This window comes from Dermacentor variabilis, chromosome 10 (genome assembly GCF_050947875.1).
Source record: "Dermacentor variabilis isolate Ectoservices chromosome 10, ASM5094787v1, whole genome shotgun sequence".
NCBI lineage: Eukaryota > Metazoa > Arthropoda > Arachnida > Ixodida > Ixodidae > Dermacentor > Dermacentor variabilis.
The window spans coordinates 43,995,945-44,020,990 of record NC_134577.1 but is presented as its reverse complement, the minus strand read 5'-3'; the positions used below and the strand labels follow the sequence as shown (position 1 = coordinate 44,020,990).

The 25,046-nt window shown below is 42.8% G+C and overlaps 1 protein-coding gene across 3 annotated transcripts; it reads right to left on the bottom strand.

Moving 5' to 3' along the window:
- Nucleotides 1-1,732: 1,732 nt before the first annotated feature.
- Nucleotides 1,733-24,895, bottom strand: LOC142560424 (histone H2A deubiquitinase MYSM1-like). Of its 3 annotated transcripts, none has more exons than XM_075672527.1 (13): nucleotides 24,645-24,895; nucleotides 23,187-23,268; nucleotides 22,109-22,179; nucleotides 20,476-20,578; nucleotides 18,728-18,826; nucleotides 17,084-17,625; nucleotides 16,497-16,663; nucleotides 13,413-13,529; nucleotides 12,939-13,099; nucleotides 9,338-9,524; nucleotides 7,297-7,572; nucleotides 4,899-5,083; nucleotides 1,733-2,960 (listed from the first exon to the last, which is right to left on the bottom strand). In XM_075672527.1, exons 1-13 carry the CDS (start codon nucleotides 24,716-24,718, stop codon nucleotides 2,859-2,861), a joined length of 2,166 nt encoding a protein of 721 aa, XP_075528642.1. In that variant the 5' UTR covers nucleotides 24,719-24,895; the 3' UTR covers nucleotides 1,733-2,858. The 3 variants fall into 3 exon arrangements, with proteins under 3 accessions (XP_075528642.1, XP_075528643.1, XP_075528644.1); XM_075672528.1 differs by having other exon boundaries at nucleotides 13,413-13,526; nucleotides 24,645-24,893; XM_075672529.1 differs by lacking the exons at nucleotides 20,476-20,578; nucleotides 22,109-22,179; nucleotides 23,187-23,268; nucleotides 24,645-24,895 and having other exon boundaries at nucleotides 18,724-18,814.
- Nucleotides 24,896-25,046: the final 151 nt, after the last annotated feature.

The window sequence follows — 25,046 nt, the reverse complement described above, 5'->3', positions numbered from 1 at the left end:
GAACATTACTGAGCAATCCTGCAAGAAAGCATTGCGTCTTTTATACTTCATTGTGTAGGAAGAAGAAGGCGCATTACTCGACATGATGAGACGAGTGGCCAACAGGCGGAGGGGTCTGAAGAAATCGGACACCTTGCGCCTCGTTGAGGCCTTTGTTATCTCACGAATCGTCTACGCAGCGCCGTACCTGCAGCTCCTCAAGAAGGACGTCTTACAACTTGACCCAATAACCAGAAATGCCACGAAGCAGGCCCTGGGTATTCCCATAAATTCATCAACGACAAAATTACTTCAAATGGGAGTCCACAACACAGTAGCCGAGCTCGTAGAAGCCCACCTATCCAATCAAAAGGTATGCCTTAGCCAGACCAAGGCGAGCAGAAGCGTCCTCTGCACGCTAGGAAGCAGAAGAAGCAGCAATAGCTCTCGCACTCCTGCAACCAAACGTCACCAAGGTCGTCCCACACACACACACTCACAAGCTGTGGCACTAAAAATTCTTGGTGAAGCTACGCCTCCTAAACAAGCAATCGAATTAGTTTGGGTCCCGGCTCACTCCTCAGTTGAGGGCAATGAATATGCTCATCAACAGGCCCAAGCGCTAAACTCCCGGGCCAACGAGGAGGACGCAAGGGGATGGCAACCCATCACAAATTACAGAGATATAGTCAAATATTACAGGGATGGCAGGAAGACATTCCCGCACCCCCACCACTCCTTGACCGGAGCCGAACAAACAATATACAGGCAAATCCAGGCAGGATCCTTTCCCCACCCCTGCCTCCAGAACAAAATATACCCAGAGAGATATACGAACACATGCCCTCACTGCAATGCATTAGGCACCCTTCGGCACGTCATAGGAGAGTGCAATTTTTCCATAGACCACCCCCCACCTATACCCATAACTAACCCCCCTGCTATTCCCACCCTGTACGAGCGATGGGAGATCATGCTGTCCAGCCCCGCCCTGGAAGACCAGCTCCGCCTGATCCACAGGGGCCAGGCGGCCCTGGAAGCATATGGAGCCCGCGAAGAGGGAGCCACCCCATCAGACGCTTAACGCGTTTCATTTCATAATGGACCAGCAAAGTTGTTTCTCTCTCTCTCATTGTGTAGTGTTGTTGACATTAACTATTTGTGTGTAGTCTTATTGCGAGTTAAACAGCACTACACTTCTCCAATAAGATCCTACAAACAAGATGTTGAGGTTTATAATAATGAAGTATAATAAGTGATTTCCTTCAATAATTGCATTTCTTGAGGTCTACTGTACTTCCCACTGTTAATGGAAGCACCAAGCCAGTAATAAAGTCAACATAATATGAACATCCCTTCACTTTTATTTGGAAGAAGTGGGCAACAGAGTGAACTAGATGTATAATGATCAGTGACCCAAACGTAATAATTTGACTGCATGTTGGCTGGGGCTTTTTGTGCCACCGGCGAGTGCTGGGGGTCCAAATCCACCACAATGCATTACAAAGGCTCACTTTCATTGTAACCCACAATGCATCACCTTGGTGTCATACAAAATTTGTTTGTAGGCCTTTATGTCGCATCTCAGTGATAATGGCAGAATGCTAAGTTCGTACTCCTTTGACAATCCATTGTACTGCATATGCAAACAATGTGCTCATAATGTATGTAAACAGGCCCTACAGTGAAACTGTGCCTGCATGCAAGGCTCACTTTTCAATGTGAGCAAAAGCAGTAGGGAAATAAGTCAATCTCTCATGACAATATCTTTATTATACATTTCAACAGTAAAATAATTGTAGTGACAACAATGATTTTAAGTTTTATGTGATTCTCAAAAACAAGACAAACAATAAGAAAACCCAGCGAGATGCTGCAAAACCACAACATGAAATTGCAGAGGTTGGAGTACTATTTTAATTTTTACCAGATCATAGCTGTTACTCGTTTTCTTCAGATATATAGAATTATAGAATCTATAGAATCTACAGAATCTATAGAATTTTTAAGTAGAGCTGTGATGTAACCTTTTCATTCTCTTTCACAGCTGTAACTAGAAGAGACGTCCTTAAAATAATAATGTACCAGATTAATCAATGGTGACGGAAACCTTCTGAATGCTGGTTAACAGCTGCAAATACGTATTCCTTGTTATGTTGTGCTAATATCTGCAATCACTATAGGCACCATGACTACCACTTGGCACCTTTCCACAGGCAGCAATTTGCAAAAACAAGCATTTTACCAATTATTTGCATGCAGTTTGCAGTTGTCAAATGGTCACAAAGTTGAAGTCCCCAGTGCATATCATACAACTGAATGAATGAATGAATGAATGAATGAATGAATGATTCAGTACAATGATATAAAAAAAAGCAAACCAATGGTGCTTCATTTGCAACAATATATGCATTGTATAAAACAAGAACCAAAGACAAAAAAAAAGAAAAGGCTTGCAGGAAAGGGTTTGTACCCTTTGAATGGAGTAAGTCTGATGGCTCAAGGATTAAGTAATGGTACAGGAAGTAGTGTCAAGAACTGCTGAGACGAAACTTTCAGACTCAAACAGGGCATAGTAAAAAAAGAATGAGAAATGAATCAACTAGTGCAACCAGTAAGATTACATATTTAATTCCTGCTTTCGTGGTAAGCTCATGCTGGAGTGAAAGACTACTATCTATGACTTGTTAAAAAAAGCTCACACCCTCCGATTTATTTTGCATAGTACATCGAGGACTTGTTTGAGCCACGAGGTTGCATTGCACTTAATTTTCTTAAAGACAGAAATGATGATGACAATCAAGATCAATGCAGCTCTCGTATTACTGGGAAAAAAAAAGCTAGCTTATGTTCTGCATATGAATGCCACATGGAAGTTGCTAGGTGTCTGTTAAGGCTGCGTGAATGGCTTGCAAAATTTCAGTAGCATCTTCCACTGAAGTTTCCGAGTTTGTTATGTGAAACTGGAGGCTGGCCAGCATCTATTAGGGAGAAGAAGAAACAAAGAATGTCCTTTGTTTTCAAAGGTGTCTAGACAGGTAGACAACAAAATGGACATTAGGACATAATAATGTTTGCTCACTGCAAATATACTTACAGTTCAACCTTGCTAAGTAGAATAGGACACAAAAATACCTCCATTATGTCCATTATTTGCTATAAGCACATATAGTATTTGTTACATGCTAACATCAGCTATAAATGTGTTACATTTACCTTGTTATATCCCATAATTTGTTAAATAGTGGCGTGGCCGCATTTGTATATAAAATTCAAAACATCTCAGAAATATCATATTCAGAAAAATATAATGCATCTAGTAGGCAAAACAGCTGATTGCCTAAGTGGGCAAGCAACACTAGCTGGCATAAAGCAAATGTCTTAAAAATTGCAACTGGAACGAAAGCTGGTACAAGTTGAGATAGAGCATGTGCTAAACAAGTTCCAGAAGTATAACTGGTTGTAGCACAAACAGCGAAGCAAGATTAGTGAATTAAGGGGCAGCCTTGGTCTAGCCTGTTCATTCTTTCACTTGTCTTGCTTCACCGTTAGGCTGCAGCCAGCTGAGTATTCCTACAAACTAGCTCACTTGCATGGCTTCCACAATTAACCATGTTCATGGAGTTTTGGTCCACTCTGCCAATGTAGTGAGAACATTGAACAGTCTCAGCTGCTCTCTGGAGCTCATCAGGTGTCCCAGTAAGAGGGAAGAATGTTGCTTTGGAAGTGCTCCGAATTGGCCACTAGAGTTAACCATTAATGTAGATAGACTCATAAGCATTAATGCCACCATACTTTCCTGCTACTCTAAGGAGCACTGTTACTAGTTTTGCGAAGACTCAACTTCGCAATTAAGAGGTTGGCTTTTCAGTACAGCTCAGGTATTTGGTGGCTAAGCTTGGAACTCACCTTCGCAATTGGGAGGTTGGCTTTTCTGTACAGCTCAGGTGTTTAGTGGCTAAGCTTGCCACATTCAAAAACTTGGAAAAAAATTTAATAAAAATAATTGTACTGGGTGCAATCACTGCAAAGTTCCAAATAAAATGACACAACCTTTATAATTTTGACGTGGGGTGGATTTCACACGGAACCAGGCCATTTGGTCAAATTTTTCAGGCTACAAGTTCCGGGAACACTTTTCTTGATTTGTTTGTTGAAGCCAGCTCCTCTTTCTGCTTCAGCCACCAACGTATGTACTTGCCGTTGACACAGAAGTTTCGGCCAGCTATTTGCTTACCGTTCTCCTCGACGTGCGCAAAAACCCCAAGCTTAAATGTAGCATTGTACAGTGCTCACAGAATGAAATGTGTCAATTTAGGCTTAACTAATGCGCACACTTTCATTTACACCGGCTGCAGTTCGTGACGCATTGATGTAATTTTCGCGCGTACACTTAGATCGGAGTCCGCGTCACCTTCGGTGACCAGATTCCTAGCGACATGACATGATACTCTTGAGTACTTTGCACATACGCAGGGTTCTACTAAATGCTCCCTGTCGCGTTTCATTCCGTGTCCGTGAGCACTGCACACCACCAAAAACTTCCTCTCCATTGCGGACACCTTGCAGATGAGCCAAGGGAGCTGGCAACGAAAACTAACCTCACAAACAAAGATGATGCCAGCATCTTGCGCGCTGCCACAGAGGAATACAGAGGAGCCAGCCCTGGCTGCACACTGGATGTCAGATGTCAAAGCACAGCTCTCTCCATCTAGTAGCGGCACACAAAATCACAGTGCGCGCAAAGCTTCGTTGATGTGCACGAGCGGCATCAATGTGCCGAATGCGATTGCTTCTTTGTTGGCATTCTTTTTTTCGAAATTTTGGGCTGCCAAGTTGGGGGAGCGGCCCACACACGGATGCGGCCTTTACCCGAGAGTATAGGGTACACAATGACCTGGAAAGTGACAACAACTTGCCTTGTCTAAATAACGAAGTGAGGCGCGCCAGGGATAAGGTTTGGACAGCTCCACCCGAGCAGGGCAGGACGACACCCTGTTGACCAGCTGGTGAATCACCGCTGCGACGTCCTGGACAAATGACTGGTCTGCCTTCAAGAGCTTCACACTGAAGGCATAAGGCACAAGAGCTGGGATGCCGGCTCCTAACAACAAAAGAAGAGCGATATTCCTGGTCAGTTTGCGTGATCAGCGCAACTAGTGATTTTCAAGCGAACACAAGTAGGCAGTGCATGTATTCACCACAGTCGCGGGTAAAAGCCACTCCACCTCACGCAACCTCAGAAATATAAACTTAGTCGGTGTCTATAACAGCAACGTCACCTCAGTCATCTATTGTGACTACACTACCACAATCATGCTATGTAAACATATGTAACTGGTTACAGAGCAGAGAAACCAGAAGAATTTGGTTGTGTAACTAGTTTACGCAAACGACATAACTTGTGTGAATTACACAACTGTGCCGCATACTAATTAGTTACACCAAATGTTGCGAAATTTATGTAAGTTATGAAAGTTATGTAAATTAGATGTGTTACCTCATTCTTCCGATTTCTCTGTTCTTATTCTGCTTGGTACTTCTGCTTGAACTTCGTTATTTTCTGTTGTTCTCGCTCTCCAGCTCGTTTTTGTTGTCTTTTCATATCTAGTACTGCTGCACAAAGCCTCTTAATCAACCTGGGGCAGCTGATTACAATAATATCACTCTAATTTTGCATTTTCAATTAATTTTCTTCCTTTCTAGCCAATAAATTGAATACCAATCATTGCTTAAGTAAGGTTTAACATGATTATCTGATTCTAATGCACATCTTAGTTTATTGCACCCTCAGTTTTTATTCGTTCAAAGAAAAACAGTTTGCATCCTACTATGACGTGAACCCAATTTTTTTTATACATATGTCAGATACCTCCGATCTTCACTAGCTAAAAAGAAAAATATAAAACCAGCAGCGTTAACCTCTACAGAATGGAAATTTATTCACACGTATTGTCCACGTCATGACTCTTAGATAACTCTTATCATTGTCTATGGAGCACACCAGTTTGCCCTGTATTGCAATTCACTGCGTGTAATATTATACATTTTTACAGCGAAGCTGCTTATGCAGACCCTGTGCCGTTGTTGTCGGACTTCGCTAAAACTATCATCATCAGCAATGGCTCGACATCGTCATCTTCTTCCACAGCTGGCTCTATTGCCACTCGTCATTCCAGCGTAGTATTTCACTTCTCTTCTGTCGTCGTAATGGGGAGGACGTGTTTAGGGGGGTAGGAGCCATTGCTTAAGGGGGTATGAGCCGTTCATTGTCTTACATGACGGACAGATTCAATTTTCAAGTGATTTGATTTTGAATAATCGCAAGCAAGGTGGATGCTGCTAACCACGCTACCGAGCAAACTCGAGACATTGAATGCAAGCGACAATGGCGGACAGCAGGCATACGGTCATTGACGTTATTCTCTCCGTCGCACCACGTGAAAAAAGAAAAAAAAAACACTGGGAGAAACAAACACACAAAGAAAGCACTCCTAAAGCATGTTTACCATGTGCAGTGCACGCAAAAGCGAAAATGAGGTGAAAGAATGGTGAAAGAAACATTTTTACAATATAGACTGCTGGCGAAGCTGACTCCCCAACGATCACGAATGAAATGATGGCCTAGGTCAGGCCTAATCACTTTTCGAATACTTCCTGCAATACATGCAAGGCTATGAAATCTAGGGAACACATGGTGTAGCACTACTGCTACTGGCATAGCACATATAGTAACCTTTACTTCAAAGGACTCCTGAACCACCTCTCAGGCGTAGTGAAAAAATGCAGTCCACGGATGGCAAATGCTGCTATGAACATCTCAGCCAAATTTCGCAGTTGTGTGCGGCGCGTGGAACTTGCAAGCAGAGCGCCAAGTCACATATCTTTCAGACACTTTGCCCACAAATACGGTTTTTGTTTCGTAGCTAGCTGTAATGTGCGGCCAATTTCGGGACCATTTTCTTAGAAGAAAGAGGTGCATAAAATCGGATAATATGACAGTTATTCATTGTGGTAATGGTAATGATTGTGTTTGCATTATAAACTCACCCAATAGTTGGATAGGTTGAAAACTAAGTGAGTTCTTGCCACGAAGCCGTTCGCACAATTCAGCTATTGCCATTAGGATGAAAATTTTGACATATAGGATTTGCATCTTCAGGTAAAAGGCAAGAAAACTATGACAGAGATATAGATTGACACACAAGGCACGACGCCGACACACACAGGTGCATTGAGAGTGTCGCTCTACATGTGCGTCGTAGTTTCGCACTTTTATCTTAAGCAGCAGCTACAGCCAGTCACACTTCGACTCACCTGCACGGCTTGTATCGTCATTATCTCGCACAACCCACCACTTGGTCCGGGTGGCAAGCCCTTTGGCTGGCAGAATGGCTGTGTCCAACTGCAAGAATGGGCTCAAGATGGCCGCCACGAAGGGCCTACCCTGGCTAGAGAAGAGAGCCTGGTAGTCGCGCTGTGTGGTGAGATCCCGCACCGATGGGTTCGGCACGAATGTCGGGTGTGAGTGGTACCAGCCAACGACATCACAGCCTAGCTCCTGAAGGGAATCCATGGCTTGCGTCTGAGACACTGTGCTCATCAAGAAAGGAAAGAGAGAAAAAAAAATGCAGCACCCAAGGAGTGTCACACACCACAGTACGTAACAGGACTCTACCATAAAACTTCCCTTACAGAGTACAGTTGACTTCCATTAATTTGACCCTCACGGAACCGACGAAATTGATCGAATTATATGGCAGGTCGAATTAAACAAGATGCACAAAAACACCGCTGACTCATTTGGCCGTATTTTCTTGAATCTCCGCATGCGTGTTTTAGCAGCGTAGTTCAGCACTCTGAACATCGAAAAATCACATGCATGAAGGGTCCGACTGCCCGCTGGCTGCAACTGTGCAAATTAACAGAAGCCGGTTGTAGAGAGGAGAAGTGGGCATGCTCCAGAACAACAGTCAACATCAATGTGGTTACAGGGACACACAAAACAAAAGAAATGATAAAGCAACTCCAAGCCAGTTCACTATATTCTATGGAGACCAGAAATTTGAAAAAGCTAGCCACAAATCATTGCATTATTTTTTTTAAAGATCTTTTTATTCACAAGAAATATGCAATTGGCATGCATGACATAATCTTTATTATCTTGAATATCTTTATGCTGTTGTTACGGTGCGATGTGCCTTTCTTGTTTTCCTTTCATGCATTACCTTACGCTGATTCACACTTCATGTTTATTCATTTTTATTTTCCTGAAGTAGAAACTAAAAGTGATCGCTTATGTGCTGTTCACTTTGTAAACACAATTTGTTGACATTCTAGTTTAGACCCGCTATCTGCCTATGGCCATGAGTCTAATCGGTGTTTGCCTATTTTAAGCATAGTAAATAAAGTGTAACAAACAAAAAAGGAGATGATTGTTAAAGTAGAATGATAGTTCTTGGGGTTGGATCGCATACGGCAGACATTGTCAGCGCCCGACTGCAAGCTTACCATTATCACTGAAAAGGAAGGTGTACAATGACTGAATTTTACCGGTGCTGACATATGGGGCAGAGACTTGGAGATTGACAAAGAAGCTTGAGACCAAGTTAAGGACCGCGCAAAGAGCAATGAAACAAAGAATGTTAGGCATAACGTTAAGAGACAGCGGCGTGGACCAGAGAGCAAACGGGTATAGCCGATTTTCTAATTGACATTGAGATAAAAAATGGCACTGGGCAGGTCACGTAATGCACAGGTTAGATAACCGTTGGACCATTAGGGTTACAGAATGGGTAACCAAGGGAAGGGAAGCACAGTCAAGGACGGCAGAAGACTAGGTGGAGCGATGAAATTAGGAAATTTGCGGGCGCTAGTCGGAATCGGTTGGCGCAGAACAGGGGTAATTGGAGATCGCAGGGAGAGGCGTTCGTCCTGTAGTGGACATAAAATAGGAGGAGGATAATGATGATGATGATGATGATGATGATAGCTTCTAGTAAAGTAGCCAATGCATGCTGCTGGGGACATTTATTGGTTAGCTACTGTGAGACGTGTGGGAGCTGCAACACTGAGAACGGGCCTACGTTACGGGTCACATTAAAATCTTTGCAAGGACACCCATTGCGCACTGGTACTGAGGTTGGCCCATTAAAGGCTGCCACCTCTGTTCACACTGTCTTTAGGATTGGCCCAGTTTTACTCAGCCGGACAGCTATCAGCCACAAGGAAAGGGAGGGGGGGGGGATAAGCTAAACAAAGCTTCGTTTTAATACCAGCCTAGGAGTTCATTCAAAGCAGAGCTTTTGTGACTGGTCCAATTTAGAAACTCTGCCCAACACCCCTTGACGAAACTCACCAGAGTCCATTTCACACTCAAGGTCCGTGCTAACAGAGTCGCACGCTTCTGCAGTGGAGACGACCAGACAGTTCCTGTGCTCATCGTAGTAGCCGCCCAAGAGTCCAATCACCTCAGTGTTCAGAAGGTGCGCATGAATGTCCATTCGCAAAAAGGCAGTCACTGAGACCTCAATGTTGAATGGCTCCTGGAATGAGAGAGAGAAGTTGAAACTTTATTGACAAAACTTTTGTCACTAATAGCACTAAGGTCTACATGAGCATCTTGGTCCAGCCAGCATGGAGAATAATGGGCAGTACATGTATTTGTCTGAAACTTTGTCCTTTTGGATTCAAATAGCCTGTGACATTGCAAAGCATCATTTTTGAAAAAAAAAACACTGCGTTATAAATGCAAGAATTCTTAGCGATAATGCATGTGCATAGAAACTTATTGTCCTGCCATGTTTAAAACAATGGTTCCTTGGAAGTTTAGGAATATAAAATCATAAAAAAAATTATGCCACAAGGACGTTTGAAGCCACAAGCATGAATAATAGACAATTCCATGCACTATACACGACAGCATTAGGGTAGACGAACGATGGCTGTGCTGAAGTTCTGTCCAGTAATTTTTGTAGGGAACTCTGTGGTTTTTTGCACAACAACCCCCGCTTAGCCATCAAGGTAAAAAGGCAGAGAGGTGAGAATAAAAAGTTTCTATAATAAGGTTGGAGTTTCTAAAACCTCCAGTACTAAATGCCCGGGAAGACGGCGCACATGGTGCCACACCATCGCGGTAGGCAGATTACTTCTAAAATGGGGTGCGAGGGCTGCATATATGCTCGGCCATGCTGACACCTGTGCAAAGCCACAGCCGTGCTAGAAAAGGCAAGGTGCGCCAACCTGTGAGACGCCCACAGGTCCCGTGACAATTAGCAGACCCCCCCCTTTTCCCTATTGTCGCCATTCAGCTTGAAGAAAATGTGACCGCACATTCTTATTTGAGAATCCATTTTGATTAGTTTCCCAATCACGTGTTCATGCAGTCACAATGCACCGATTTGCTCAAGATAAGATACACAATGTGTTTGCTCACGGTAAATACACAATACACAATACACCTGAGAATGGGTTGGTAGTGTGCCCTTCTTCGCGTCCATTTTTGTTTGCCTTCCTGCTCGATGTTCTTTTTGTCCCTATTGATTTATGCCGTACATAACGGTAAAAGAATTAATGACCTGGCACTTGTCCCTGAGAACGTAAGGTATTTGAGGACATAATGATGACTTCAGGAATAGCATCAATATTTCAGACAAGATTCGGTGTACACTTTCCGAATATTTTTCAGTGTTTTCTTTGCTGCTTTTCTAAAGATTCTTAAATAAAACCACCTTCAGTCTCAATTATACACTGAATTCGGCTTCAATAATACTTACACACTTGAATGCTGGGCAGTGTGTCCACAATAGCAGGCTTTGGAAGATTTTATCACTGAATGGCTGTTTGTTAGTCAGTCTTCTCTCAGTGACACCCACCATACAATATTTGTAATTAGGACACCATATTGAGGGTGACGTGGTCACAGAAGTTCGCAATTAGATGTTCCTCGATGGCACAAGCACTGTGGGCTCAAGCTAATTCATAACTTCATGATGACACTTAATAAAATTATGCACAGGAAGCTTGATGTTTGTCCGCCATTTGAAGCTGATTGTAAATGGCCATAATAGGGTTGTCACTCATTATGACCGCCACGTGCTGGAGAAATTCAACCGTCTGAATGACATGTTACCACTGGCAGCGCTTACTTAAATATCCTTGTCCCATATGAAAATTGGCCACAATCGCTTGTCTCATCCTGAAAACTAATCATTTCGCGATATTCAAGAAAGTGGTGATTACCAAGTCACTGTGGTCGGCACACCAGCCGATTACGGGAATGTACTGCTTCATCTCCAGTGTGACTGATAGCTGATACCCTGGAATAAATGTGCTAGATAGGTGACAGAGGGGTTGGTGTGGACCAATGTTACTAGACTAGCTTCAGTTGTAAAACTCTCCGCCCGCACCCTTACAGCCGTTGTCGCCAGATGGCAGCGTCGTTCCATCGAGCTCCACTGCAGACGCCTCGCCGCAGCCTTGGGCTCGTGCGGACGGGCAGTTTACGCGTGTTTCACGCTCGCTGGCATTCTCCCTTGTCCGAATTAGTGATACCATGAGAAAGTGGTATCCACCTACAGATTATAGATTTATAAGATTTATAGGGCCAGTTGGTTCATACTGAAAGAAGGGTAAATTGCACGAACGGAAGAAACGCATACAGCGAAGCGCAGAAGCTGTGTTTCTAAATGTTGCATGTAGATCCTGTCGTCTTAACGTTTCGCGCAGTTTCTTAACGTTTTGCACAATTTAGGCTCAGGAGCCTGAAGATCTGGCCAAAGTGCGTGATTGTAGGATGATCTTCATTTCCACAGAAGCTTCTCACCACACCAAAGAAGCGCTACAAGAAGATGAGGTCAGTCTTTGAACACACAAGCCAAAAAAAAAAAAAATCGTCGGCTCTTCCACTCCGTGAAGATGGTTAACAAGCGAAGCTGAAACGTGCGGCCCCTGTGTTTATCACTGGGTTAATTCCGAGGGTTCATTACAGTATTTCTCAATTATGAGGTTACACACACAATCGGCTGCAACGGAGAGAACGTCATCACTGACGGTATGCCCGCAGTCCACCGTTGTCGCTTGCGTTTGATGGCTCGAGTTTGCTCGGCGGCATGGTTAGCAGCCTTTGCCCGCCATTTTCAGCTTGTGATTTTCCGAAATTAAATTTCTTAAAAATTAAATCTGTCCATTATGTAAGACGATGAGTGGCCCATACTAACTTAAGCAATGGCTCATACCCCCGTAAACGCGGCCTCCCCATTACAACAACAGAAGAGAAGTGAAATTCTACGTTAGAATGATGAACGGCAACGCAGCCTGCTGTGGAAGACGACGACGAACGCAGGAAGCAGTGGCATGAGCGCATGCCGTGGATTTCGCAGAGAGTTCCCAGTCGGCACGAGGAATTGCTCTGTTCCACGCCGAGCGAAGCGTCACATTGCTTGGAGCACAGAAAAAGTGGCGCACCGAACTGTCGACATCGATCCGATAGCCGCCTATGCAGCAAGGTACACAGCACGTTGGCATCGTCTGCTGATATTCTTAACAAACTTGGCCAAGGCTACAGTTTCGCGGATGACATGCTTGCTGAAATTCACCGTCAACAACGAATAGAGAACACACCTGCACCGCGTGCTTAGTCCGGCCTGCCCGCATAGCCGGCTAGTGAGGAAGTGAAGCTGGGCGCAACTGCAGTGCCACGAAGGCACGGGCAAGTGGCAGTTTCGCGCAACGGCGCCAAGTTTGAAAACTGAAGCTAGTCTAGTAACGTTGGTGTGGACAACGTTAAGCACCTAGACGGATAGAATGAGAATGTCTATGGAGATTTAAAGCCGCGTCCTCAAGTACCTTGTGCACTCAGTAAGTTCATTTTCTGATCCTATCCCTTTTTATGTGACCACGAAATAGTGTAGAGTTAAGAGAGCAAAGCAAAACACAAACAAGTCGTGAAAAACAATCACCTGGCCCTCGTCATAACTTCTGCAGGGTATCAGCTTGAAAGGATTCTGCTGATGCCGGCCTGGCTTTGGCTTTGAGCGCACGAGCGTTTGAGAGATAACGCTTCCCTCAGAGCCGTGTTCCAGCGTCACACCGCCCCCTTTGACATCAATGTTGAGCACATCTGCAACAGATGTAGCAAACAGATACATGCTGGCTTCCAACTATCTAGTTACAAAGAAATATAAAAAAATATATATATAAAAGAAAGTAAAGCAAGCAAAATCCATGACACTATCAAGAAAAAAGAACTTGGAGTAGCATATATAAACAGCATAACAGCCATACCAGCTGTGAAAAAGAACTGCTAAAAGCAGTGGCTATGTTAGCGATTCTGCCCCAACTCCATCAGCATTGGCCAGTTACAGGCCAATTACACAGCAGGTCCACTTGTTTATTGTGGTATCAATGCTCCTTAGGTCAAGCTTAAACCTTACCTAAGCTGGCAGTTTTCCGTCTCTGTGGCCTCTCCATGTCTGCTCTCGGTTCTTTCCTCTTGTGCAAGGGCTTTGTGTGGGAAAGATACTTCGTTCTTTGGTATGTCACCTGGGCTGCTTGATGCAAAAATATTCAAGTAATAATTTTCAGACTTTGCACCTCCACAAGCCTAAGAAGGCATATGATTAAGTTTGAAACATGGTAAGTTTACTGTACTCTGCCAATATTATCAACCACATGTAGACGAGTCTTAATGCATGCATAAACGCTGGTCCTTGCCACTGGCTATCCCAGGCAACTACCACAACTTTCTTTTAGAAAAAAAAAAGTGCACGCCTGAAACCATCAGTGATACATGATAGTGTGATAGCACAACAGTGCATAAATAAATAAATAAATGCATAAATAAATAAATAAATAAATAGATCTTTATTCGGCATTCATTCACTTACAAAAATGAATGCTGGGACAAGAACTAAAAGCTGCTTGTTTGCAGCTTCAGGTTCTTGCCCCTATCCGTGACAATGAGGACAAATAATGAGGCATAACATGAAACTGTGTGCGCATTGAGGCTGTGGGTAGATTCAGCAAATCAATACCAAGTGCATGTATGAATATGCGGATAAACAATTGACATCTAACTATTTTCAGGTGGCGAACAATGTGAACTTCACCAAATAACATTCTAATGAGTCTATTAGAACTAGTACATTAATTGAGATAATACATAACTGGGATGAAACATACACGTTATCTTATCCCTACTGCAAGCTTTAGTAAAAGGAAAAGTTGCGATATCTCAACCTGCTTTCAGAAGCTCTACAACCATGCTGCAAAAACAGATTATGTGTGGTGTTTAATGGTGCAAAGGCCAGATATGACCAAAGAGTGCCTTGACACAAGATGACGTGTTGCCAATGAATTCTGAACGAAATGGAAAAATTGAGTGGTAATGGTCGGAGTAACACTGGTGTAAAATGCCTAAAAATCAGTCACTGTAAATCGTGTAAAATGTATAGCTAATAAAATAATGGCAATGGCTAGCTTGTCTATGACAAGTAAAATTTCGTTAGACTAGGTGATGCAATAAAGCATATCAGTTACACCAGCAACAGTGCTCCACGAGTGCCTGTAGAGGCCAGCACTGATAGACAGGCGTGTGCTACAAATATCCTGGCAAAATAATTGTCAGGACGTTTGTTTCAGTCAAAAGTTTAAACAGTTTCTTGAAGTTAAAAAGCAGTCCATTACTAAGAGAGAATTATGGGTGCAGAGGGATGTGTTCACGACATGCAGAAGGGAAAAACTTCCTCTCTGCTTCTATAGCAAGGCACTGGAGAACATGGATACCTAACTGTTAGGGTATTGCTACACTTACTACAAGTCAGAGAATTGCTTCCCATCAAGGGGTAAGGGTGAGTACCTTGTATCGTGCTGTTTTCTCTGATATCGAGTGCCCTAGTATAGGTTTTATCAAGTGTAGTTTATTGGATACCTCGGTATCCTACTGCTTCTGCCAGCGCTTCTTCAGCTTCTGCCCTAAGTATGGTTTGATGTCGGTGGCTGGAATGGGTCTGCTTGGGCGGGTGCCACTAATAACTACTGAAGTACCGTTGTCATCAACAGCTTGATTGCATCTTATGCCACTGTGGCCAAGTACCCAGCATAGCATGATGACAGGGCTCGGACTACATTCAATGAATGCGTGAACATGATAGTCCTATTGAGATTCGTTCGCTTGACGTGCTTCACTGCAGAAAGTATCGCGTATGCTTCCGCCACAGAAACATATGTTTATGAATTCAATTTACCGGATATTAAAAATGATGGTCCTAGAGCTGCGTAAGCAACACCAAAAGAAAACTTCGAAGCATCTGTGTAAAATTTAGTACAGGAATGTTTCCCCTGAAGTTTCCAGAAAATATGAATGTATATGTGCCTCAGGTGCCCATTTTGATATTTCTACGTGAGGTGTCACACTGGATACTCTGCCACTTCGAAGGCGGTGGAAGCCACATAGGAAACAGTAGGATATTCTTTAGAAGAGAGACGCCTGTTTCTTTGGACGTTGCTCCCAACCGGAGGGACAGAGGAGGCCTAGTGGCTGGGTGGCTACAGGACAACCTGGCTGCGCACAGGTTGCTTTTTACGAGACCGGTCCTGAATGTACCTGTACCAAGATGGATAACCAAGTGGTGGACGGAATCCAGCATCTTCAAAACACTAGGCAGGAAAGAGTCATAGACAATGGCTTCGTAGTCAAGGCACGACTGTATGAGACTTTTGTACAAGCTCAAGAGGCATCTTCTGTCACTTCCCTAAGATGTGCGGGACAAGAGCTTCAGTAGATTTGTTGTCTTCAGGCACTTCACTTTCAGATATTTCAAGTGTGCATTAAAAGTTAATTTAGAATCTAAAATGAGGCCTAAAAATTTATGTTCATGGCTCACAGATAGCCGTTCACCATTAAGATCAATAACAGGATTCAGTATTACAACTCTCTTGTTCGAGAAGAGACCGCACATACTTTTCTTGAGGGTTTAGTTTAAAACCGTTCTCATCCGCCCACTTAGACAATTTATTCAAGCCAAGCTGCACTTGTTGCTCGCAGATACTAAGATTACTTCGCCCTGCCATCTGCTAGCTGCCTGGTTAGCTCAGATGGTAGAGTGGCTGCCCCGGAAAGGCGGTGGTCCCGGGTTTGAGTCCCAGATCAGGACGAATTTTTCTTCAACTCTGAGGCTTTTCTTTCGAGGAACCCGTATAGGTTTCCTTTGTAGCAATTGCTGCGAATGAGTGGATGTTTGATTTTTCCTTTGTTCATTACTTCTCTCCACCTTGCGGGTTTCCGCAGAACTACTACGTCAAGAAAGAGGGTCATACAACTACAGAACAAAACCCCAGTATTTTGGGTAAAGAAAACAAATGTGATTGATCGGTTTCACAATTAGAGGCATGCACAGCAAGTTATCGCGAGTGCCAAATCGAACCAGGCATATTGCCTTTAGTCCCAACATCCTCATTCTTCTACAAGGAAACAATGAAACTGAAATGAAATGAAAATGAATGTACAGACCACTTACAGCAACCGAAGTTGATAGCTCCAATCTGTTCTAAATAGTCGTGAATTCTTCCGATGCAGTTCACGTCACCACAGTTCTTGAGCCCCTGCCTTGCCTGGGTCTTGTTCAGATACCGTGGCTTCTGGCTGTTCCACGCATCAATTATGAAGTTTCTGATTCTAAGGTACCTGAAATGTGAGACCACACAAATTTTTCTTATCAAGAAAGCTGAGGCCTTCTTTATTAAAGAAAAATTTCAACACGCTTCAGTTCACTAAAAGGTGCAGCTGAGTGAAACACAAGTGTCTGCACAGACAAAGATTAATGGTACCTAGAAAGGTACCATTACCATGCGATCACGCCTTTCAAGACTATGTGGAGTAGGAAAGTTATACATGAGGTCAAATGATTACATGGCCCGTAATATCTAAGTATGCAGCACTTTTTAGGTTTTTCCATATTTATATTTTGTGTAGTACCTTGATTAGCAGAAAGAAGCAACCACACTCTAACTTTAGAATACAGAAAATACACTCTATTTTCGAATTTGTTTTACTACTCAAAGAACCCCACAGAATATGGTGAAGTCTTGTTAACTTTCACAATACCTTTCTGGTGTCTTGGACGAGCTTCCGGAAAAAAACTCTGAATGAACCATCTTTTCGTCTTTGCTAACTGCAGACTTGTCCAGCACAACTTCAGCGACGGGAGGTTCAAACTTCACAGCAGCGGTCGCACCTTTCTCCAGGCCCTCGGGCAACAACCTGTCTGGGCTTGTTTCATTCTCTGTGTCTTCTGCGGATGAGTCAGTTGCCAACTTGGGGGTCGCAACTTCAACAAATGCATCGCTCTTCCGAAGAGGAGAACCAGGCGGTGAAAACACGACATCGTCGGTGCCATCGCAATCAATGTCTATTTCATCCTCTTCGTCAGCAGACTTGTCAATACTGACAATTTCACTCTCTGGGAACTTGTTCTTCAAGGTCTCGATGGCTTCGGCCTCCTTGAGCACGATCACATTCTCATTACGCGAGGTTGTCTGCGGTTTCATCTTTGCCTGTTTCTTGGGCGGTTTGGCCACCGGTCCTTTTGATGTGACGACAGGCACAGAGGTGTCATTGACTTGGCCAGAGGTTTTTCCTTGGAGAGCCTGAAACAAAATCATCCATGTCGCAACTAACGACAGCAAATGCTGATTGGACAACAAATGCTGAAAAGTAATAAAGCCAACTCTGCAATGCTGCCGAGATGAAACCTAATTATTCTGACTACTTTGTCAGCGTGACATCATATATTTCCTTGTGTTTTCTCATATTTGGGACATATTCATGAGGCAAAGATTTTCTAAATTTGCTAAGCTGTGTCTCTGGTTCCTTTAGAATGCCATGTATAGTTCTTGATCTGCGGATCCGGATCATGAGACGGAAATAATCAGAAGAATAAGAATGGGCTGGGATGCATTTGGCAGGCATTCCCAGATCATGAACAGCAGGTTGCCATTATCCCTCAACAGGAAAGTGTATAACAGCTGTGTCTTACCAGTACTCACGTATGGTGCAGAAACCTGGAGGCTTACGAAAAGGGTTTACTTAAATTGAGGACGACGCAACGAGCTATGGAAAGTGGAATGATGGTTGTAACGTTAAGGGATAAGAAAAGAGCAGACTGGGTGAGGGAACAAATGCGAGTTAATGACATCTTAGTTGAAATCAAGAAAAAGAAATGGGCGTGGGCAGGCCATGTAATGAGGAAAACCGATGGTCATTAAGGGTTACGGAGTGGATTCCAAGGGAAGGGAAGCATAGCAGGGGGCGGCAGAAAGTTAGGTGGGCGGATGAGATTAAGAAGTTTGCAGGGACAACATGGCCACAATTAGTACATGACCGGGGTAGTTGGAGAAGTATGGGAGAGGCCTTTGCCCTGCAGTGGGTGTAACCAGGCTGCTGCTGCTGCTGCTGCTGATGATCGTATAGTTCTTTTTTGACAATAAAAATGACCTAGATGTGAATAGGCACTGTCTAACATAATGAAGTCATGGTGAACTCGTGCAGAATTTTCCGAACAGCACCGCCACACGTCTCCACCCATCTTTCATTTACGTGCATGTTCAGGTTTAGCAATCCTCCTCTTGTGGCAAGAGTGGCCATTTCGTGATTGCATAAGTGTAAATTGCTAACACAGCTTATTAAGAGATAGCCTGAAGCATGTGCTATTACTACACTAAGCAATGCCATCATGTTTAATATACTCGCATTTTTCTTCAGGAGGTAATGAGCATGCGTCTTGACTTGTATGGTGCTTTTGGTCTTGATCAGAGCAGAAATCTTGCTCCATTTATTCCCGTGTTGTTCCTGCCAGAAAAAAACACAGCAACGAACAAGTAAGCATCCTGCGAGAAATTTTAGAAGTGAAGGTTGATTGACGAAATTCTTTTGGATGCTGCCACAATTAAGCTAGCTAAAAGTACATGCTTCAATGTTTCACCCTGTGATAAAAGCAATAATGTCATTGTACAATGGAAATTATTTCACATTAGCAATATTAAAAATTACATAAAATAATGCAGAAAGCACTGTAAATGTTTCTGTTTCAGTTTATTATTCATTCATAACAATTGGTTACAGGAAATGATATACAGGCAAGGGTGCCATAGTCAGAGACTGCACTGGGACCATTGGATTAAAAGTTATAAAAAAAATAAAGCGGAATAAGGAGCAGAGAAACAAAATATGGAATAAACAAAAAAATAAGCAAGAAACTTAGTGATGACACACATAGAAAGCAAACGAAGAGGAAAGATGCACTATCATTGCTAATTACACAGCGACAAATTAGCAAAATAAAATTATAGGCAATTAATCACACAGCAAATAATTTTTGAGCTCATATTTAAACGAGTACAAGGTGGATGACAACTTAATGGAATATGGTAGACAGTTCCAAAGTTTAAGCGCGCAAAAAGAGGAAGCCATCTTTCTGTAATTAGTATGACATAAAGGCAACAGAAAATTTCCTCGTGCTGCAAACCTTGTGTTATTAGGATTAAAAAGATCAGAACTAACAATGTTGTAACGAACTTGTTGAGTTGTTAATTTGAAAAATAATATAGCTAAATGATAGTTAAACAAATCAGTAACTTAAAGAATTTGGTTTGTACGTAGTTGTGAAGAGTCGTTAAGAGAAAAAATGGCTTTGCGTTATAATGCAAATAGCTTGATTTTGAATGTGCTGAATAGAGGAAAGATGACAATGATAAGTATTACCCCAAGAAGCAATACTATAAATGATATGACTACGAATGAAAGTGAAGTATAACGATAATAATGCTTCTTTGGAAAAAAATTTACATGATTTGAGTAGCGCTCTAAAGCCAAATGCTGCTTTTTGTTTGATGTGCGCAATGTGGTTAGTAAACTTAAGGTAGGGATCGAATTTTACGTCGAGGAAAGAAACACAAGTGGAGGCGGGACTGTCATGCCCATGACAAAACAAAGCCAGCAAATGAAAAAGAACATACCCCACCTGCAGGTTTCAGTAACGGAGCAAGAAAACTTCATATTTAAAAACTCTACTAACAGCTTATGCCAGACTACGTCACAAACACTCCAAGTGACTCGCAGCAATTACAAGCTATCATCCCTCTGATAGATGGAAGAGACAACACACCTACTGCTCTCTAATTGCCATGACTGCAATAAAAAATGTTGCTCTTTAGCTCTCCCTGCATCAGGTAATGCCCATCGATTCTGTCCCGTCTGAGGATTTTTTGCAATGCTCCCCGATTGCCTGACTTACGCAAGGAAGAACCTCTGGAGAGGTTCTTCTAGGAAGGTTCTCGTCTTCGGCGCCACGGTTTTGGTGGCGTCACCGGCAAGATTCACCAGAATGGAACAACACTGCCGTACTAGCAATCACATTGCAACGAACAGCCCCTTGTATTTATAGTGCGACTCGGTCTGAACAGCCAAGAGGCGAGAAAGCAGAGCTTTGAAACACTTGCCATGCATTGCAACAAAAGGGCTTCCTCGTCAGCCGTCCATTTCTTTCTTGCTGTTGGTGTGCCACTAGTTCCTGCAGCAGCAGTCGGTGACTGCTTCTCAGTCCTGAAAATATTGCCACCAGTATTCATCAGTATAAAGCGAGAAGTGCATAAGCAAAGCAAACAGGTCCTCTCATGTAGGCCTCGACACAATATTAACCCTTTTAACTTGCAAGTTCTTTCGCAAGTGTACACAATTTACCAATATCATTACATCTTGATTTGAAAAATATACGTGCACTTTACCTCTTATAATGACTTCAAATATCAATGAAAGAGATCTGATGAGAAAAAGAGGCTTTATCTGAGAAAAAATACTTTTTCTTAGCACACGTGTCAGGTTTAAACATACATTATTTGAACAGATGATAAAGAAAGGAAATGAAAGCATCGAAAGGTATGCTCAAATGCCGAAACTAACATGGACGACGTAAACAGAGTTCACAAGCACAGCTTGTTGCTGGCAAGCAAAGCAGAAGCAGCTGCGTGGATGAGTACGACCCCACTTTGACGATATACATACTAACAGCTCTGCTCTAGTAGTTGAAGGGCTAGTCCTCTGAGTGCCGGGTGTTTTGACTATTTCTGCCCACTGTTTGCACAAGTTTTCTATAAGTGAATAAAACTCAATTTCTGTTAAAATAAATAAATTAGCAGACTTTACATTCAAACTGTATTTATCGGCAATACTTTGTTGAACATGTCTCAATTTCTTTTTTTATTGCAACATTCAAACAAAAAAATTGTGATTATGCTCATAACCGATTTTAATTCGGGCGATTGGTACCTACTAAAAAATGAGATTTCATGTGGGTTATATTACGACTGAAGTGCTCCAACCGATCTTATCTCAGTTGATTGGTACCTACTAAAAAATGAGATTTCATGTGGGTTATTTTATGACTGAAGTCCTCCAAAAGGTTTATAGAAAGTTATTGAATTTTAGCATCACTCAACAAGTGCTTGGGCTTCTTGTGCGGGACCACCAAGCCAGAAATTGAGGGACATGTTATCCGAGCAACATCGACTCATGAACGTTTCTCGCAGAATCTTTCACATACAAATAAAAGCTGCCATGAAATTTCAGTTTAATCAACTTCTGTACAAATGCCATGACCAGTTCTTACAATACAGATGTGATGACAATCGTGAACAATACAGGGAAAAGCAGGCAGCGAGTGAAAAATGTTACATAGCTTAACTCAGGCATATCAAGGGGTGCGCACAGACGTCCAAATGAGATAACTTCGGCACGGGACTTCGCAGGTTCTTAGCGGATTAGATAGGGACAGAAATTTCAGCCTTCACTTCTTTTTCCTGCTAGCAGTGCTTGAAATATTATTGCTAACTGGATAATGCAATATAAAAACCCAGCAAGCATGGTTTTGGTCTGGGTTTTTTCAATATCAGGCATGACATCACAACTGTGCAATATGCATAAGAAACTGGTCCCTTGGCCCCTGACGATAATTGCATGACTAAGACGTGACGACATGTGGCATATTGTTAAGCACATATGTTTCTGCACATTTATGTAGCCTCACAACCTGATATACGTCATTTGTTAAAAAGCGTGAGAAAAAAAAAAACTTACTTTACTTCAACTGTGTTAGCTTCTGCTGTGCACCCAGCCTCATTCTCAACCGTTCCATCAATGGTAGCTGCCTGCGGACATGATACATTAGTGAGCATCTATATCGGCTCAGACTACATATGTTTCACAAAAAATGATGTCTTTCTTTTCTGGACAGGAAAAACAGTTATGAGTGCCAGCTTTTAGTTTCACCTGCTGTGCAGCTTTTTGCTTGTCACTGAAGAACAAGTTGACAAAAATAATTTTTTCATTCAACACATGTGAAATTGGATGCAGGATTGAGACCATTATTTATTAAACAGCACTCAAGAGACTAAAGACACTAAAGACCATCGAGGATGTGGGAGTAGACCTCAATTGTTTCTTTACTTTTCAGAATGCACAGAACCTTCATGTCGGCCTTAACTGAACGAACCTCATCATTTGCTGCCACAGCCAAAGGAAGCCTCAGTTTAAAATAGCTTATTCTTGGGCAAGTTGGCTGATTGCTGATGAGGCAGTTGTAGTGCAAATAAAATAAATACAAAGAACAGAAAACTGTGGTGTCCAGTCTAGTAGCATCCATGGTGTCTGGTCTTCTGTTCTTTTGTATTTGTTTTATTCCCACTGCAATGGTTTCACCAAATCTCCCTCCGTCCGAACGGAAAAGAAATGTTTACTTCATCTATGATACTGCACTTTGCATAACACACAAAAGTTGTGGCATGCAGTGATCATTCTGGTCCATCTTTTTAGCACTAATAATATATATGTCTGTCTTTAAGAACACACCAACTAGCCCAATGTTCCACTTTAAATGCATACACTTCGTCATTTGCTGCCAGTTAAAAGAAATCTCACTCTGCCTGAGAGTAATAAGAAAAGATGTCAATTTCATCAGTGACACTGCCCTTTCGCAACATTTTAGACACTAATAAGGTGAATGGGATTCAACGTCATGTGCACATGTAGAAAACAATGACACATAGCTTTACGCGTCCTTTTTGTATAAACGTGCAGGCAAAGAAAACCACACAAGGAGAAAAATTGCTGCTATATGAAGACAGGCAGACTTCAAGCAAAGAAAATAGGAACCTACAATTCGAGCATCTGTATGCCACAAGGGCTTGAATGTGTCGTTGAATTCAAGCAAGTCATCACAGCTGGCATCTCTGAAGAGCCTGCAATGAATATAATTCAGCTCAAACAACAGACTATGTTAGCGAATATTTATTTCTACTAGTAGAAGGTGCCATGCTACTATATAAAAAGATGAGTGCTGTTTATCAATCGCTGTACAATATGTGTAATGAATAAATATGGGAAAGCAAAGAACTAGCGTGAAGAACAAATCTGTGTAAATGTGCTGCTCCATTCAAATATTCCCAAATGTGCCTTCAATCGAGCCACTTGTTTGACACTTATGTAGTGGATAGCATTGAAACAAAGTAATCATTGCTAAATGTTTCTGTCCTACAGTGCTTTATAGTACTTATACACAATAAAATTCCGGGACGGAGAAGGAGTGTCATTAAAGACCAGTGACTTGTCAAGTTGAGGGGCTTGGCTACACACTAGCAGACGGATTAGAGGAAGTGGTTGGAGTCGGGGCACGTATTACGGCAAAGTTCTGACTGGCGTTGCAGAAGTATGTTGCGAGACTCTTGGGCAAGCCTCGGGAGATAAGTGAGATTACAATGAAGCGGGCCGGTGGTGCAGGACTTAAAGTCACCCAAGAGTCAGCGGGGGGATCAAAGCTGCTACCAATTCGGGCATTAGCTTTGGTACCCTGGCAGCGCCGCCAAAGTACACCGAGTATTGTCACGTTGTTTACACTTAGTACTTGCACAAATTCTCATTTCCCTCGCGATTCTCACTGGCTGACGACTGTGGCTCGCACTGGCAGCTCAATTTACTTATGTCACGCCATTCAGGTTAAAGACGCGTAATGTGGCGTTTTGTACAGTGTTTACGACGCAAAAAAGAAGCGCTGCGGACTTCTGCAATAGCAGTCGTAACCTTTTCACAGACTAACCACGACGGGTGCGCAAAACTACGCATGTTCGAGAGAGCTACCGCAGCGCTATCGTGAAATTGTATATCAAGGGGGAAAAATTCACATCCCCCGTCATTTCTGTCTAGAGCAATGAAACACTGTGCTGCTGATAGAATAATCATATATTCTAGGGCAGATTTAGGGCTTCGTGGATAGTGCTAGTGCTCCAGAAAGTAGACTACATAGCGTTCAGTAGTGGATACTGAACCTAGAAATTGCTGTGAGCTTACGCTTTCTTTTATGGCACAAGATTCCAGAGCTACAGAGAGCCGTGAAGGCAGCTATACGGTGTTCTGCAAATTGTTTTTCTTCAAGTGGACGGGAAAACCGCAGGTGAGCGCGAAACTGACAAGTGAGCGTAGTACGTTGCGTTTAAACTCGTCTGCTGACGCACGCGCGCTGCAGTGGTGGCAGTGATGTGCACTCAGTCATTTCCGTCCTGAGGATAAGTCAACTGGAGTCGGCGACAATCAAAGTTGTTTAGTAAAAGTTTGCACTCACGCTGTGTCGGCTTGGAAATCACTTTCGACATCCACCGATTCCCAGAAGCAGACATCTTCTTCGAAGGACGCCATGAAACCGACTGACCGACGTTGCCTCACGCCAAATTATTGCCTACAAGCATCATACCAGACGTAACGCTCAAAAACTACCCTTGTTTCAGATGACATTGCGAGAAGGAGGCGTTCTGACTGCTGATACAAAACAAATCACATGTGCGTTTCAAACAGTAAACAACGCTGCCATTGCAGTTCTCAAGGAACACTAGTGCCAATCGGTGACGCCGCTAGGCGCAATCGCAGCAGGCGGCGTTACATTACCAGCAATAAAGGAGCTATTGTGTATTTCAGCACGCTTATATTTTTGCATAGCTATAATAATCGCAGTTAGGATTGCCTACAG